We start from the raw sequence: 14,088 nt of genomic DNA, 5'->3' as shown, positions 1-14,088 counted from the left end.
CTCCCCTGGCCCGGCACGGGGGAGAAGTGTGGCTGCGGGTGCAGTGCTGGGATACAGCGGGGTGGCTCTGTGGGGAGGGTCTCAGGAGAGCCCGGCAGGGTGCTCCCACGGCACGGGTGCTACAGTGCAGAGCCAGGACAACCGAGCTGCTCACTGGAGGAGCAACACCTCGAACAGGGGAGAAAGGCAATGACAGGGCTCAGGAACTCTGGCAGTCCTGCCCAGCACTTTCTCTCTGGGATACCCCGGCACAAGCGAGTCTGCGCTCGCAAGTGTCCTTCAGTTCCTGCCGTGGGAGAGATGTGGCGCAAATGCTGGGGTCCAGGGGCCCATCCTGTCCCTGCTGCGTTACCTCTCTGGTGCCAGGGGCCTCCACGCAGGATCCTGATAGCGTAAGGCGGAGCGCCTCGCTGCCCGGGATGAAGCACCGCAGCCCCTCGTACTGGACAGCCTGGCTCAGCTTCGAGGGGCGGAAGGTCACAACGAAGGGGACATCCACCCCTGGCCTGATGTAACCCTTCGTGGGGCTGATAGAAAAGTCCGGCTGGAAGCTCTCCACGTCCCACAAAAACCTTGCCAAGGAAAGCACAAGGACAGGAAAGAAGGATTAGCCACGGGGAGCTGTGAAGGCAGGGTAAGTCTCAGCGTGAGGCTCTCCGTCTCTGGTGGGCTTTCCCACCACATCTCAGGCCTGATGCTGAGCCACCTGGCAATAAGGCTTCAGGCTGGGCAGGACCCACTGCACCCATCTCTAAATGAGCTTTTGCTCGTACCCCCTTGCTAACTGCCAGGGCCTGACTGCACGGCCATGGCTGCACGACTCTCCAGCGGGATGGAGAAGCAGAGAGGAGCTATCTGGGCACACTACGGCTCCTCACAACCCTCATCCAAGCAATCAGCCCTCAGAGAGGCGGGGGGGTCCTGCTTTACCTGACTCCTGCGTCGCCCGCGTTCCGCATGACGACGCGCCGGCACGTGTAGCTCTGCCGTACCACGGCTCCAAAGCTGAGCTGGTCCTGGTCCAAGCTCACGAGGCTGCCCTGGCAGGAGCCCCGCACCGCAAAGAGGGAGCGCACCAGCCCGCGGCACTCCAGCAGCACTTCCCCGCTGAACGGCTGCATGCGGCGCTTCGGGGAGAAGGTCACCTCCACTTTGCAGGTGTCTCCTCTGGCCTTCAGCTTTAGCTCCTTGCTGGGCTTCAAGCACAGAACCTATCCGAAGAGATGAGTGGAGACTATTTCATCTGGCAAGCCAGCTGCGGAGCCTCCCTCACCAGACTCAGGGAAGAGGCTTCCAATTCCTCTTCTGTCCGCACCAACACTGACCCAGTCCCACTCATTCCCTCGTAGGCATTCCTAGGTAATACCAAAGGTGTTTTCTGCCATGTGTCCACCTGGTCACGGTGAGGTCACCTCTGCCTTCTAAAGCTTTCATGGAAGTTCCAACAGAGCTGTAACCCTCCCTCTTTCAAGATTCACCTCCCTCGCCTTTCCAGATCTAAAATATGTGGCTGCATCCTGACCTATGCGTCTAAAACAGGTTAGAGGAATTGTGCCGCCTTCTCACTTGTGGCTCTCGGGGAGTCCTGGCACCCAGCTCAGCTGAAGCATTCACACTGCAAGCATCTGCTGGCAGAGCAGTGCCAGCAGGGAGGACGGGGCAGGCACAGGCAGCCAGGGCAGCCCACAGCTGTCATTAGCTACTACCTCCCACCCACAGCAGCTCATCGCTCCCTGCAGGCACGCTAAAGTGCTCTGCAGAGAAGGAATGGCACTTACCCCAGCTTCCTGCAACTCTGGCACGGTGGATGTGACTCTGAGCTTAAAGGCGAGAGGGCCTGCACTCTTGTTGGCTATGGTGACGATCTTCTTCACCGTCTGCCCAATGCAGATGTTTCCTAGCTTCACCACCTTTCCTGGTGGATGCACAACGTCAACCTGAGGCAGGAGGGATTGATATCAAGCCAAAGGAAAGAAGGAGAAGAGGTTTTCTGCCACTCTCGTGGCAGAAACACAAACCATGCTAGGCTGGGGAAGAGATGAGGAAATGAGAAAACCATGCTGGTTGCCACCTGCACTTTTAGCATTTAGGTTTCATCTCACCTTCATTTCTATGCCCCTTCCTTGGGCCTCAACAGTCAGCTTCTCAGCCGGGGCACACGGAGGCAGCAACAAGCTGTTGTGGCTGTTGTCGTCTTTAGGTGTCCGTAGGAGCTGCGCACAGAGGGAAGAGAAACCACAGACAGCATGAGTTTCTGGACCTTCACCACGTGAACAGACTCCCCAGACGAGCCATCCCCTCCCATATTCTTTCCCCCCAGTGGCAGGGATTATCCAAGTCCCTCCACAGCCTGCCAGCAGAGCCGGCTAACCCTGGAATGCCACCGGGCTTTGCCCTGCGCGCTGCCCCCGTCTCCCTGGCACAAGCCTGGGAATGCTGGAGCGCTGGGAATCTCCAGGAGCGTGCACAGACCTTCCCCCTCACCTGCTCCTCAGCAAGGTGCTGCTGGTCAAACTCCAGTGAGTAAACCCCACAGGGGTTCTTCACCACCACTGTCCCCTCTTCCCCATGGCTCTGTGGCAGCAGCGGTCCCAGCTCGAGCTCTGCGGGGCTCAACTCCAGCCGTGGCTCCAGACCACATCCCAAGACCGGCACCCGCAGGCGTTGGCTGCTCTGGCAAATCTGGATCTGCAGCTCGCCCCGGTAGCACTTCTGCAAAGAAGCAGCACAGAAAGCTCCTCCGTGAAGCCCCAGGTGACAGCGCCTCCAAGGCAACAATCGCCCCAGGGTCAGGGGTCTTCTCAGCACCTCTAAGCTGAACCCAAACCAGGCAGTTACTTAGAGCAGGGGCTACAGCATCTGCATGGCTCTGAGTAACTGCGGTGAGTCCTGCTGGGGAGTGTAAGTGGTCAGTTGGCTACCAGATGGATCTAAAACAGCCTATCAGAGGTTTTCACCTAGTCGTGGGGGAGCGCAACGCACGTGAGAAAAGTCTGCTTTCTCAGACACAGTCCTGGCGCTGCAGCACCGGGCAAACATCAGCTGTGTGAAAGAGGCAGCTGAGCTCTCACTGGACAGAAATAAGGATCGTCTTCTCTGCTCAGTGCTTGGCTCTGGTCAAAGCCAGACACGAGACGCTGAAATCTCCACGAGCAATTGAAAGATCCCTGTGACTGTCCCCAGCCATGGAAGCACTTGGGTCCATCCTGTCACACGCTGCCAGTTTCCAAGTCACGGTGGCCACATGCAAACTGTCTTTGGGAATGCTCCACCATTTAAGCTGACTCCCAAACTGCGTGGGACCGTGCAAGGGAAACTGAGGAACGGTGGGCACAGGGCTGGCAGAAAGCTCCACGCGGAGGCAGAGCTCATTCCCCGCTCCCTGTGCTGGCCTCCCCTTACCACACTGCTTTGACAGTCCTCCTGGGGGTGACACCCACCAAACTCACCTCTTCCGTGGGTGAAAAACGGACTTGGACATGGCACTGCTGTCCTGGAGCGAGGGTTCCAGCTGAGGGCAGCACCTCAAAGCCACAGGGCGCGGGCCTCATCTCCTCCCGCAGCTTGTCATGCTCGCTCGCTGGCAGATGTTTGTCCACCTGCGCACAGAAACCAGTCGCGTGAGGTCTCCTTGGTCTGCGAGGACAGACCCTCGGTTCCTGCAGTGCTCCGAGATGCTGGCACGGTGCAGGGAGCACCTTCATCCCACCCAGACGTGGCCACCCCTGCCTAGAACTGGAGGGCAAACATGTTGGCAGGGCAGGCAGATGGGGAGGCAGTGTCCTCGGAGGGGGAGGAATGGGTGAAGATGGCAGAGAAGTGAAGCGTCAGCTAGTGAGCACGCCCAGGTGAACCAGCCTTGCTCTGTACCCTCAAAAGCTTCCTCAAGCGAGCTGCAGCCCAAGTGCTCAGGCAGCCAGAGGGGTGGGAAAGCCAAGAGAGGCAAAGAAAACCCAACCGAGAAGTTGTGTGTTACACGTTGTCTGTGCTTTACCTCCTTAACAGCCTCATTCATGCTCATGGACCATTTACAGGGGACCTGGGACGTGTTGTGGAGCTGGATGGTTTCTTCCTGCCACTGCCCACACTGGACAGAGGAGAACTCCAGCCTGTCCCTCGAGAGGCAGAGGGACGGCTCAGCCACAATGGCACGCAGGCGGACCTGGAACGTGGGGCCTCCTCTGACCTAGAGAAGGACAGAGCATCCAGTTGAGAGCCCGGCTGACACTCGCTGCTGTGCCCAACCTGCTGCCTGCCCCACAAGCTGGCCTACCTTGATGGGCAGGAGCACATCCACCTTTCCCAGGGGCACGTTGGCACTTTGTGGGTCGAAGCACACTTCAAATGTCTTGGTCTCACAGCAGGGCAGGCGCTTCACAAGGTCCAGGCACACGCTGAAGCCTGAACACAGGAAAATCAAGCAGCTGAGATACACAAGCAACAGGAAATGGCTCAGGAGCACGGCAAGGCCACAGGGGTGTCCTGGCTGGCAGCTCTGTGAAAGACCCCTTTCCATCTCCAGAGAAGCTGCTCTGCTCCCCTTGTCACTGCCCAAAGCAAAAGGATTTTCACAGCCAGAATCCAGGGGTTGCAGGGTAAAAACGAACCACATTGGTTGAGGAGCTCCAGCAATTCCTTCAGCTGGCATCTCAGGGAAGGACGCATACACCTCTCCAAAGGACAATTTCCAACTAAGATACCAAATGCTGTGGTGTTCCCTGGACAGCGGCTTAGAAGAGACGCCTGGCCACCCGTCACAGACAGCAGTCCCCGTGTGACGGAGCTGCAGCCTTACCCCAAGGCCTCTTTGCGAAGCCTGTTTCGATACGGCACAGGATCCCACAGGCCGTTCAATAAGGCTGAGCAGAAGTGCTCTGGCACTAGGAACTCTGAACAAAGCACTTCCGAACCACAGAGGGTCCATCTGGCTGCAACATAAACCCTCAGAGTGCACAAAGAAACTCCGATGGTGCTCACGGGAGCCAAGAGCAGAAGATGCTGAGAGGCGATCATGCTGATCAGCCCATCTGGCCCCTGCAATGACTTTTTAGGGCAGCCACAGGCAGACCAGGTCTCTGGGCACTGCTTGACAGAATTCAGGCTCTTGAACAGGGCACCGGCCAGAGGGGTACTAAGGAGGAAAAAGCTGCCCAAGGAAGTACTCAAATCTCCCCATGCCCAATGGCTCCAGCTGATGTGGCAGAGACAGCCCCTTCAAGCCCCCGTGAAGCCTCTTTACCACTGGTTACCTGTGTTATACAGGACATATCCATCGGCCTTGAAAGATGCAGGGAAGTGCCCGGTGTTGGTGAGCTTCACCATGTGTGTGTGGATGTCACCGGGAACGACATAGCCAAGGTCCAGGACGTATTCGGGCAGCTCAGCTCTGAAAGGAGGAGGAAGGACACTCTGTAAAGCCCAGCATGGCGTGGGGTGGAGAAGCAAATGGAGTGGATAATTCTGTATCCACTGCTGTGAAAACTCAAGCCAAGCCCAGGAAACCCAAGGCCTGACCTGAGCACCCAGTAATAAGACTTGGCTAAGTCATGGGGAGTGCAGGGCCTAGGATTTATCAGCCACCAACGGGATCTTCGAGTCAGTTTAAAGCGGGTACTGGACACAGTTCCTATGCTGTGAAAAGCCATTGCAGAGAAGTCCACTGCGTCTCCACGGGTCTCAATGAAACTGCTAAGCTGGTGTCCGGCCCAAGCCTGAAACTGCTTCAGGACCTTCTCACAGGATTTCCTTGCAGAGGATACCTCCACTGCTCTGCAGCCAGATCTGTCCCCAAAGCAGCGCTTGAGAGTATCGTGTGCAGTAACCAACACTACAAGATTGCTGTGAAGGTCTTTTTGCAGGCAATCCCACTTGGAAAAGCACATAAGGGATCTGGACCATTCCCTGCTCTTCCTGCTTAGTGGGGTCTGCTTCTCGGCACAAAGACTCCAGCTTGGAGATGCCCCTTTCACAGCTGGTCAGCAGGGGTGGTGCCTGTGCTGTCTGCAAGGGCTTGCTGGTCTGCACCCCCTCAGCTCTGAGAACAGAACCCAGCAACTGTGGGGAGTGGAGCACCTCCAGAGCTCAGGGTAGCACTGTGCAAGTGAGGACACCGAGCTGCCCACAGGGAGCACGGCGTAGCTCTCAGCATCAGGCCCTTTCGGAAGTCTTCAGCTATTCCCAACTCTGAGACACAAGGAGCTCTCAGGGGCAGGGCTGCACTGCTGGCTGTTACCCTCGCGGCCCCTGGAGACAGGCTACAGGAGTCCCTACTAACTTGAGAAGCCTCCGATGTACACGCTGGTGAAAGGCAGTGTCCTCCGGGGGACGGGAGGCGAGAGCTTTCTGCTGCTCCAGGGCATGTTCCTCAACCAGCATCTCCTCCATCTGCATCTGCAGCTGAGCATCCCACTGAGGAAAGGAAAGACAGGGGCTGGTTAGCCAAGGTCCTTCCCAAGGCACAAGCTTGTCTCGGGTGGAGGATCCCACCCTGCTCTTGTTGAGAGGGGCGACGGAGTCAGTCTGTCTCACTGATCGGTGTCTGTGACACTTCCTGCTCTCTCAGGCAGGATCATATCCCCACAGAAATGAACTCCAGTGTCTCTGCCTGCCCAGTTATCAAAGCTGATCTGGACAGACACACAAACAAGCCAGAAACCTTCCAAAGCTCCAAGTATATCCCTGCCTCCAGTCAGTGCCAAAGCAGCCTGGACAAAAGCTCTCCTGGAAAGGGGACCATGAGAGAGCTGGAGCCTCCTGGAGATACAGAACACAGCACAGCCTCAGGCTGCATTCAGGCTGCTGCTTTACGCTTTGTAAACCTGGCAGAGCTTGGCCGGTGAGCAACAAACCCCCCAGCACCACCCTGTGTGTCCTTCAGAGCACCAGAAACCCAACTGCCCGAGCACAGCTTTCAGCATCTCCCTGGGGCAGTCAGGAGCTGGCGCATCACCACGAGGGACAACTCCCAGAGGTGGGCAGCCCAAGGGGCACACTGAGCTGACACACTCCGTGGCCAGGGGTGTGCAGGGAGGTGCCCAGTGCCGGCAGGGCCCTGGGCAGCTGCCGTGGGGCACAGGGGCTCCAGTGTCTCGCAGGAGGGTGGCACGTGCGGGACAGGGCAGCAGCTCTACTCACCACGGTGCCCGAGTCGTCCACGCGGGGCTCGGCTGCCACAGCCTCCCCCAGAGCAATGGCCTCTTCTCTCTGGCTGCCTTTGTCCAGCTTTTCTTTGGCCTTTAGGAGGATCTTCTCATATTTGGCGTTGCCTGAAAGCACAGGACACCACCCATAGCAGTGGGGCAGCACAAATCCCACGGAAGACGGGAAGCCCCATTCCCCCGACACCCAGACACAAACTGCTCCAGCAATGTAGGGAAAGGAGATCCTGCTGCTTCTCACCCCCACCCGTCTTTCTCGCCACACAGGAGCATCTCAGCCCCACAGCGTGATGCAAACCCAACCCCTGTCAAAATCCCTGCCAGCCTCTATTACAGCTTTCCCAAGCTTTTCTGCCCAGCCATCATCTTCCCAGACCTCTTGGCAAGCTGTGCACGATGGTTCCTGCGGCAAAGCCCACATGGGCTCGTCTGCCAGAGGCTAAAGAAGCAACCAGAGGGCTGACCTTGTCTGACAGCCCTGAAACCTCCAGGCCTGCTGGAGGTGCCTGTGAGCTGCCCTGTGGGCATATGGCATGGGGGAAAGCCGAGCAGACAGGCAGTGCTCACCTTTGATGTTCCTGGGCAGGTCCAAGTGGATCCTGGGAAAGGTCCCTTCTCCTTTCAGGGAGATTTTTTCTGGCTCCAGGTGACCCAGTTGGATCTGGAAAGCCCTGCAGAAGACTCCAGGCACTCCTGGCAGGTAATACACTTTCAGCACTTGCTGCTTGCCAGGTTCAACGTAACCCTGCAGGGCACACAAGAGGGAGGGACGCAGTGTACCAAAGAGGATTCTGTGGAGGGATGGCTCACATGACAGACGCGCTGAGAACACAAGACAGGTTCTCATACATAAGGAAACATCAGACATCACCACCTCCAGCTTTCCTGTATCCAAACGCCTGAGTCTCACTGCTCTTCTGCTCACAGGGTTTACCCTCTGCTAGCCAGAGCCAGGCACAACAAACCAAAGCTCTTTCACCAGCTGCTCTGGAAGAACGGAGAAGGGCCTCTGCTTCCAGCAGGGCCAGCAGCTCCTGGCAGCAGCTTGCAGGAGAGGACATCAGCATGTCACCCCTCAGACGGACAGGCACTGAGGAAGGTGGAAGCCACTTGGCCCTTTGGCTTCCTCTTCCCATCGCAAAAGGGCACCAAGACAGGAACTCTGCTCCAGCTCTAAGACACCCAGGCAGGATGACAAGCTGCGATGGAGTGATGCTCCAGTGATGGCACAACCAGAGAGCTCAGCACTCAGCTCCAAAGAGCTCCCGGAGCACTCGTGCCTCCCACTGGTGCTTGCTGTAGGACAGCAGAGCCAGCGGCGCCCAAGGACAATCAGGGGCTCCGTTAGGATTCTGCTCGATGGACCTCCTCTGCCTCTGCAACAGTCGCTCACAGCCCTGTCTCTCCTGGCTGGTTTTGGACGGGGCTTGTGTGTTCATTCCCCCTGTTTTCCCCCAAAGCGCTCTCCTGGGCAGCCTGACACAGGCCGGGTGAAGCCCTTGTGCTACTCACCCTGCTGGGCACGACCAGGGGCACGCCAGGCAGAGGGCTGGCTGCAGTGCCTGTGCCGGGGCTCAGCACCGCAAAGGCAAATCCCAGCTTCCCGCTGTTTTGCAGGGTCAGCGCTGCTTCCGTGACTTTGTTAAACACCTGAGCAGAGGACAGAAGAGCAGGAAGTTACAGGCACACGTCTGCTGCCAAGAATTTCATTCCTCTTCCATCGGGTTGAAAGCAAAGGAACACAGCCCAGAAGCAGGGAGCGCACAGGAGAGATGGGCACTGGGCTCTCTGGGTTAGCCTGGGCAGCCCGCGGCCACAGGGTACCCTTGGGCCCTACACAGGAACAGCTATTTGTGGCAGAGGTGCAATAGCAACCATGGAAAGATCAGTAATAAAGCAAGTAGGGGACACAAGCTCTCTGCACTTGAAGGTGTCACCCAACTGCGAGCTGAAACACAGGAGGAGGCATTGGGGCATTTCAGGAGAAAAGGCACCTGCACACAAGTATTTGTGGGCACAACACAAGCCAAAAGGGAGGGAGAGAGGGCAACGCACACAGGGCCAACAGCTGGAAACAGCTGTGGGGGTTGTAACCGGAGAGAAGTACAGTGAGGGTTATTCGGGGACATTCTATCCGGCTACGTTGACTGGAAGCCCAGGTCAGCTGCCTCCTTGGTTGATGAATCAGGAGCATTAAAAGAGAGCACCTCATTTGGGCTTTAGGAGCAGATCAGCGGATGGATGTCTCAGGGACACATCCCTCTGCAGATCACCACTGGGATCCTGCCTGCCCCAGGAGGCAGCGTTAGTTAGAGGAGGGATTCCCAGCTTTGGGCTGGGCTGGGGTGGAGATGGCCATTAAACGCCAGCTTGGAGGTATCCCCCAAACGTTGGACTTCCAAGCCATAGAGCCAGCGAAGCAGCTGGGAAGGGGGGAGAGCCCTGGACCCGGGTGGGCAGCAGCCCACCGGTCATGCTTGGAGGCAAGGAGCACTGACAAAAGCAGTGTGCGGTACCTGCAGCCCGCAGTCGATCTCGGTGGTGTCCAGGAGGTAGCTGATGCGCGAGGCCTCCCCACGCAGAGCCACCTCGTAGCTCGGGCCTCCCTCCACCCTGCACAGCGCCGTGACCTGGCTGACGGTGTTGGCGTGGCCGAAGAAGGAGAAGGAGACGCGCTGGCTCTGGCCCGGCTGCAGCTCACCGTGCAGCGGCAGGATATCGAAAACCTGCAGGCAGGGAGGAGAGATCCACACATGGAGCACGGGACTGATGCAGGAGAGCAGCCTCAGCTTGGGCCAAAGGACAGACGTGGCTGCAGGGGCCTCTTCCTCAAACACAGGCAACATCATCCTCATCTCACACTGCAGCCGTTCCACTCACCAACGGAGAGACCATGGGGAAAACCTTCTCCCACAGTCCCAATTAATGCAGTAGCTAATACACTACATTCATTTGTGGTGTCTCCTGGCAGCAAGAAATTCTCTCTGCTGCAGAACTTGCCTTCAAAAACACCTTTTCCTGCCCTCAGAAGAACACGAGACTGGGAGCTGAGAGCCTGTGGAGCCAGGGGCAGGATCCAGCCCAGCTCCTCGCACTCCTCATGCTTTTCCCTGTCTCTGATTCACATCCTGCTCTCTCCAGATGCTGCAGCAACTGCTGCAGGAATTTCCTACCCACCACTTGATGAGGACCAAGATGGATAAAGTCCTCCATAGCTGCTGCACAAGGAATGTTCTTGACCAGCCCTATAACACCTCCCATGTGGCCTCTCCAATGACCAGCGATGCGCTTGTTATGACATGAGGCCACTCTGGAAGCAGCACCCAGGACACCAGTGGGAGTGGGAGTACGTAACTGCTTGCTACACTGGAAATGTGGAAGTGAGACAGATTCCCACTTACCTCCTCCACACCCAAGGCGAGGGGCTCTGTCTCCATGAACCTGGAAAAAGAACAGACCTTTGCTCAGGGACCTTGCAGTGGGAGGGAGGGAAGTCTGCACAGCAGCTCCTCGGCAGGATGGGGCCCCTGTGGGGGCATCAGTGGTGTGAGCTCAGCAATGAGCTCCAAAACTGGGATGGAGCAGGTCAACGCCTGGCAATGACACTGCTATAGCAGCGCTGCAGGCAGCTGGCAACTGCTTGCCTCCAGATCTGCTATCTCCTGCTGCGTGATTCTGAAGATCCATTCCGTCACTGGAGAAAACACCTTGGTGCAAAGGCTTAGCTCAGCTTTGAGCTCTCAGAGGTCCAAGGGCTGAGGCTTAGGGTTAGTCTGTCTCTAACCACGTGGGTCTACAACAAGAGTAACCACGAGAGATTCGTGCCTCAGAAGTCAGAGAAAGGGCACACGTTGGTCTACACTGCCTATGTCCAGCCACACAGCAACAGTTGGATTGTGTTGCTCATATGATCACTCTGCCCCAGGTAGCAGCAATGACCAAAGAGCAAGGAGGAAAGAACGGGCTGGACAATTAGAAAGAAAAAAATGTAAACACACAAAGTCTTGCTGAGGCAGAGAAACAGCATTTTTCTCTCCTGACCAAAATAAACGTGCGCGACTGATCCTGGGAGTCTCTGATGACCAGCTCCAGCAAGGTCCCAGGTAGGGAAAGTTCCAGTCTTTGATCTCCCCTTCATGAGACCTGATGCTTGATTCCCTCCATGTCAGACTGAGTTAGAGCTGATGATTTAGAATACCAACAGTGCTTAGTGTGGACCAGAAATAACATCTGACACGCTGCCCTTCTGCAGGCTCCTAATGAACACTTTGAGTGTTTGGTGGTAACACCTTGGAGACCATCTTCATTTCCAGCTCTGGCACACAGCATCCCATGGTGTCTGCTGAGCGCCCCGGAGTGCCCCAGTGCCCTGGTCGTCTCCCCCAAGCCCTCCTAATAGCCACAGCTCATCTCCAGTTCCCAAGAGGTCACCTCCTCCGAGTCAGATCCCAATTCCCTTCACACAGCTGCTTCTTGATCGTTTCCCTTGTTTGTAATAACAGCGCTTCAGTGCCACGTGGTGAACTTTGCTGCGTTTCCTAGGGCATTACGGAAAACCATTTGCTACCGTCCTTCAAACTGCCCAGAGCAGACTTTTGTGCTATGCAGAGAAGCCGCAGCAGAAGGAACACTAGGAATGTGCTTCTAGATGTGCTTCAGCACCACTACAAGTTTGCTCTTGGCCTTGGAAACCATAGACCACCACTGCATGGTCCTCCTTCCCAGGGATGTCCATACAAGGGCTCCCTCCAGCATCTACAGCTGGACCTAAAGTCACAGCAGAACCTGCCATTCCTCACTAAAACTCTACATAGCTCTTCTGTGAATGTGACGTGCAGTTCAAGAGATGAACACTCACTTCAAGGGGCTGTTTGCCTCAGGCCACGAAGATCTGAGAAAGCAGCTTTCTACATCAGCCCTCCTGCCCCCAGGAACCCATACAGGCCTACAGCAAAGCAGAGCAAGGGACTGCGACAGCAGTGTGTCACTCTGATGGCAGTGCCTGGGTAGGATCTTAGTACAAAATGACAACAGATGGGCTTAGCAGGGAAGGACACCTTCTACATCCGCTTCTCCAAGTGCCGAAGCATGGCTTTGCAGCTGCAGAGATAAAGCAGGACTCCAGCTTATGGCTATGTGAAAAGGGTCAGTAGTGTCCTACAGTCCCAGCCTGGCTGGAGAATGCTGTCTCCTTCCCAGCATCAAACCGGCGGAGATCACCTGTTCCCTGAGCACCTTGGCTGAGCACAACTCAGAGGTGTGATTTCCTCAAGGGAAGGTTGAAAACAATTTGGCAGATCAGGCAAATGGCCTCGGGCTTTGCAAACCACAAACAGGACATCAGGAAGAAGAGCTTCCAGGAGAGGGAGAGGTGCGCATACCTCACTGGGTTCACCTGGCTGTCCTTCAGGAATGCCCAGTGGTACTGGACAACCAGTGGGCTGCAGTTGGTCATCTCCATGTAACGCACATCCTTGCTGTCATTCAAGATGCAGCCAAAGTCCACGGCCGTGGTCTGGATCTGGAGATTCGGGAAGTAGACTTCTCCCCGGACGGTGACCTGCTCTTCGTGAGGATGCTCCAGGAACTTGATCTTCAGAGCCTTCTCCGCTGCCCGGATAAGCAAATCCTCCTCATAAGCAGGGTTAAATCCGATGCAGAGTTGAAGTTCCTCCCCTGTCCTCAGCTTCATGGGCTGCAAGGAGATGAAGAGAAAATGTTCAACGTGTGACCCCAACACGGGCTTCTGGCTTCATCCTTCATTTTCTTCACGCTGTCTGACCAAGCACCGCACTTTTTTCTGAAGCTGCCTGAGGCTCACGGTTCTGTGCTCTGCACCAATACAAGAGGAAATCCACGTTGGTCTCCTGAATTCTGGAGCCGCAGAAGCCACCTGCTAAACACAACCAAAGCAGCACTCTGGCACCCAGGCCTTCGCCCTCTGGAGGAACTCCTTTAGCCTGCAGCACAGCGGTGGCTGCACCTCTGACAACACGTGCACTGCAGAGCCCATGCCCAGCACCTTCCGCACACACCAGGGCAGGAGCCAGACAGCAGCTGGAGAAGCCTACCTCAGCCTTCCCAAAGGCAGGGCTGCCCTCAAAGACAGCAAGCTGTTCCCCAGCTTATCTGAGGATGGCTGCTGGAGAGCTGGCATGCCTTCCAGCAGACACCTTTCCTACAGCTTGCCCACAGCTGGGTGCCTGCTCCCTCCTCCCCCTGTCTTCAAGCCAGGAGGTCTCTTCCCGATTCAGATGGCATTCTGTTTCCTTCAGCAGCTCGTTTCACATCTGATTTAGCTTGGGCCACTTTACTGCAGACTCTACAGAACACACTTCCATCGTGGAGGACCTCCCAACAGAGACACACCACCACGTTCATCCCTCTTCAAAGCCCAGCAGCAAGAAAGTCCGGGGCTGCTCACCTGAGCATCTGCAGGGAGAGGCTGCTGGTCCGCAGTGCAGATGGAGAAGGGCTGCTCTAAGGCAAGGACCACGCTGAGGGGCAGGGAGCACATGTTCTTTACAGAGAGAGGCTTGTACATCACAGCCAGGACATCACCGGGGTGCTACAGAAACAGGAGACAAGAAAAAATGACCTTGAAGTGGCCATGGACCTCCTCCCCTTCAGACGCATTTCAAATTTTCCAACCCCAAAAGTGCATCCATCTCTATTTACTCTTTTGATTGGTTTCTACCCCTCTGCAAAGTTTGTCCTCCAACTCTAGCAGACGCTTTCGCGTTTAGAACCCACAGCCTTCCCCAGGGGACAGGGAAACAGTCTCGCATACAGATGAGGGAGCAGCCCCCCAGAGGAGGCAGCTGCTTCAGCAAGATCCAAAACAGAAAGTGAACCCACTCTGGCTCCAGTTGTGTGTCCTCTCCTGCCCAGAGAGCACACACAGGCACAAGGCACAAGGCCATTTCCACTC

The 14,088-nt window shown here is 56.4% G+C and overlaps 1 protein-coding gene across 1 annotated transcript in view; it reads right to left on the bottom strand.

The window, feature by feature from the left end:
- Positions 1-926: 926 nt before the first annotated feature.
- The window catches only part of LOC136005885 (hydrocephalus-inducing protein-like), a 43,899-nt gene continuing 30,737 nt past the window's right edge, over positions 927-14,088 (bottom strand). The window contains exons 16-29 of the mRNA XM_065663776.1: positions 13,582-13,725; positions 12,539-12,852; positions 10,559-10,598; positions 9,674-9,883; positions 8,670-8,807; positions 7,725-7,902; positions 7,135-7,265; positions 6,275-6,408; positions 5,250-5,386; positions 4,274-4,401; positions 3,995-4,186; positions 3,450-3,599; positions 2,548-2,712; positions 927-1,040 (exon numbers count right to left, since the gene is read on the bottom strand). Coding sequence (XP_065519848.1) covers positions 927-1,040; positions 2,548-2,712; positions 3,450-3,599; positions 3,995-4,186; positions 4,274-4,401; positions 5,250-5,386; positions 6,275-6,408; positions 7,135-7,265; positions 7,725-7,902; positions 8,670-8,807; positions 9,674-9,883; positions 10,559-10,598; positions 12,539-12,852; positions 13,582-13,725 — 2,175 coding nt within the window. The remainder of the gene's footprint in view (positions 1,041-2,547; positions 2,713-3,449; positions 3,600-3,994; positions 4,187-4,273; positions 4,402-5,249; positions 5,387-6,274; positions 6,409-7,134; positions 7,266-7,724; positions 7,903-8,669; positions 8,808-9,673; positions 9,884-10,558; positions 10,599-12,538; positions 12,853-13,581; positions 13,726-14,088) is intronic.

Source organism: Lathamus discolor, chromosome Z (genome assembly GCF_037157495.1).
Source record: "Lathamus discolor isolate bLatDis1 chromosome Z, bLatDis1.hap1, whole genome shotgun sequence".
Classification (NCBI taxonomy): Eukaryota; Metazoa; Chordata; class Aves; order Psittaciformes; family Psittacidae; genus Lathamus; species Lathamus discolor.
The sequence above is the reverse complement of the archived record's forward strand: the minus strand, read 5'-3'. Positions and strand labels throughout refer to the sequence as shown.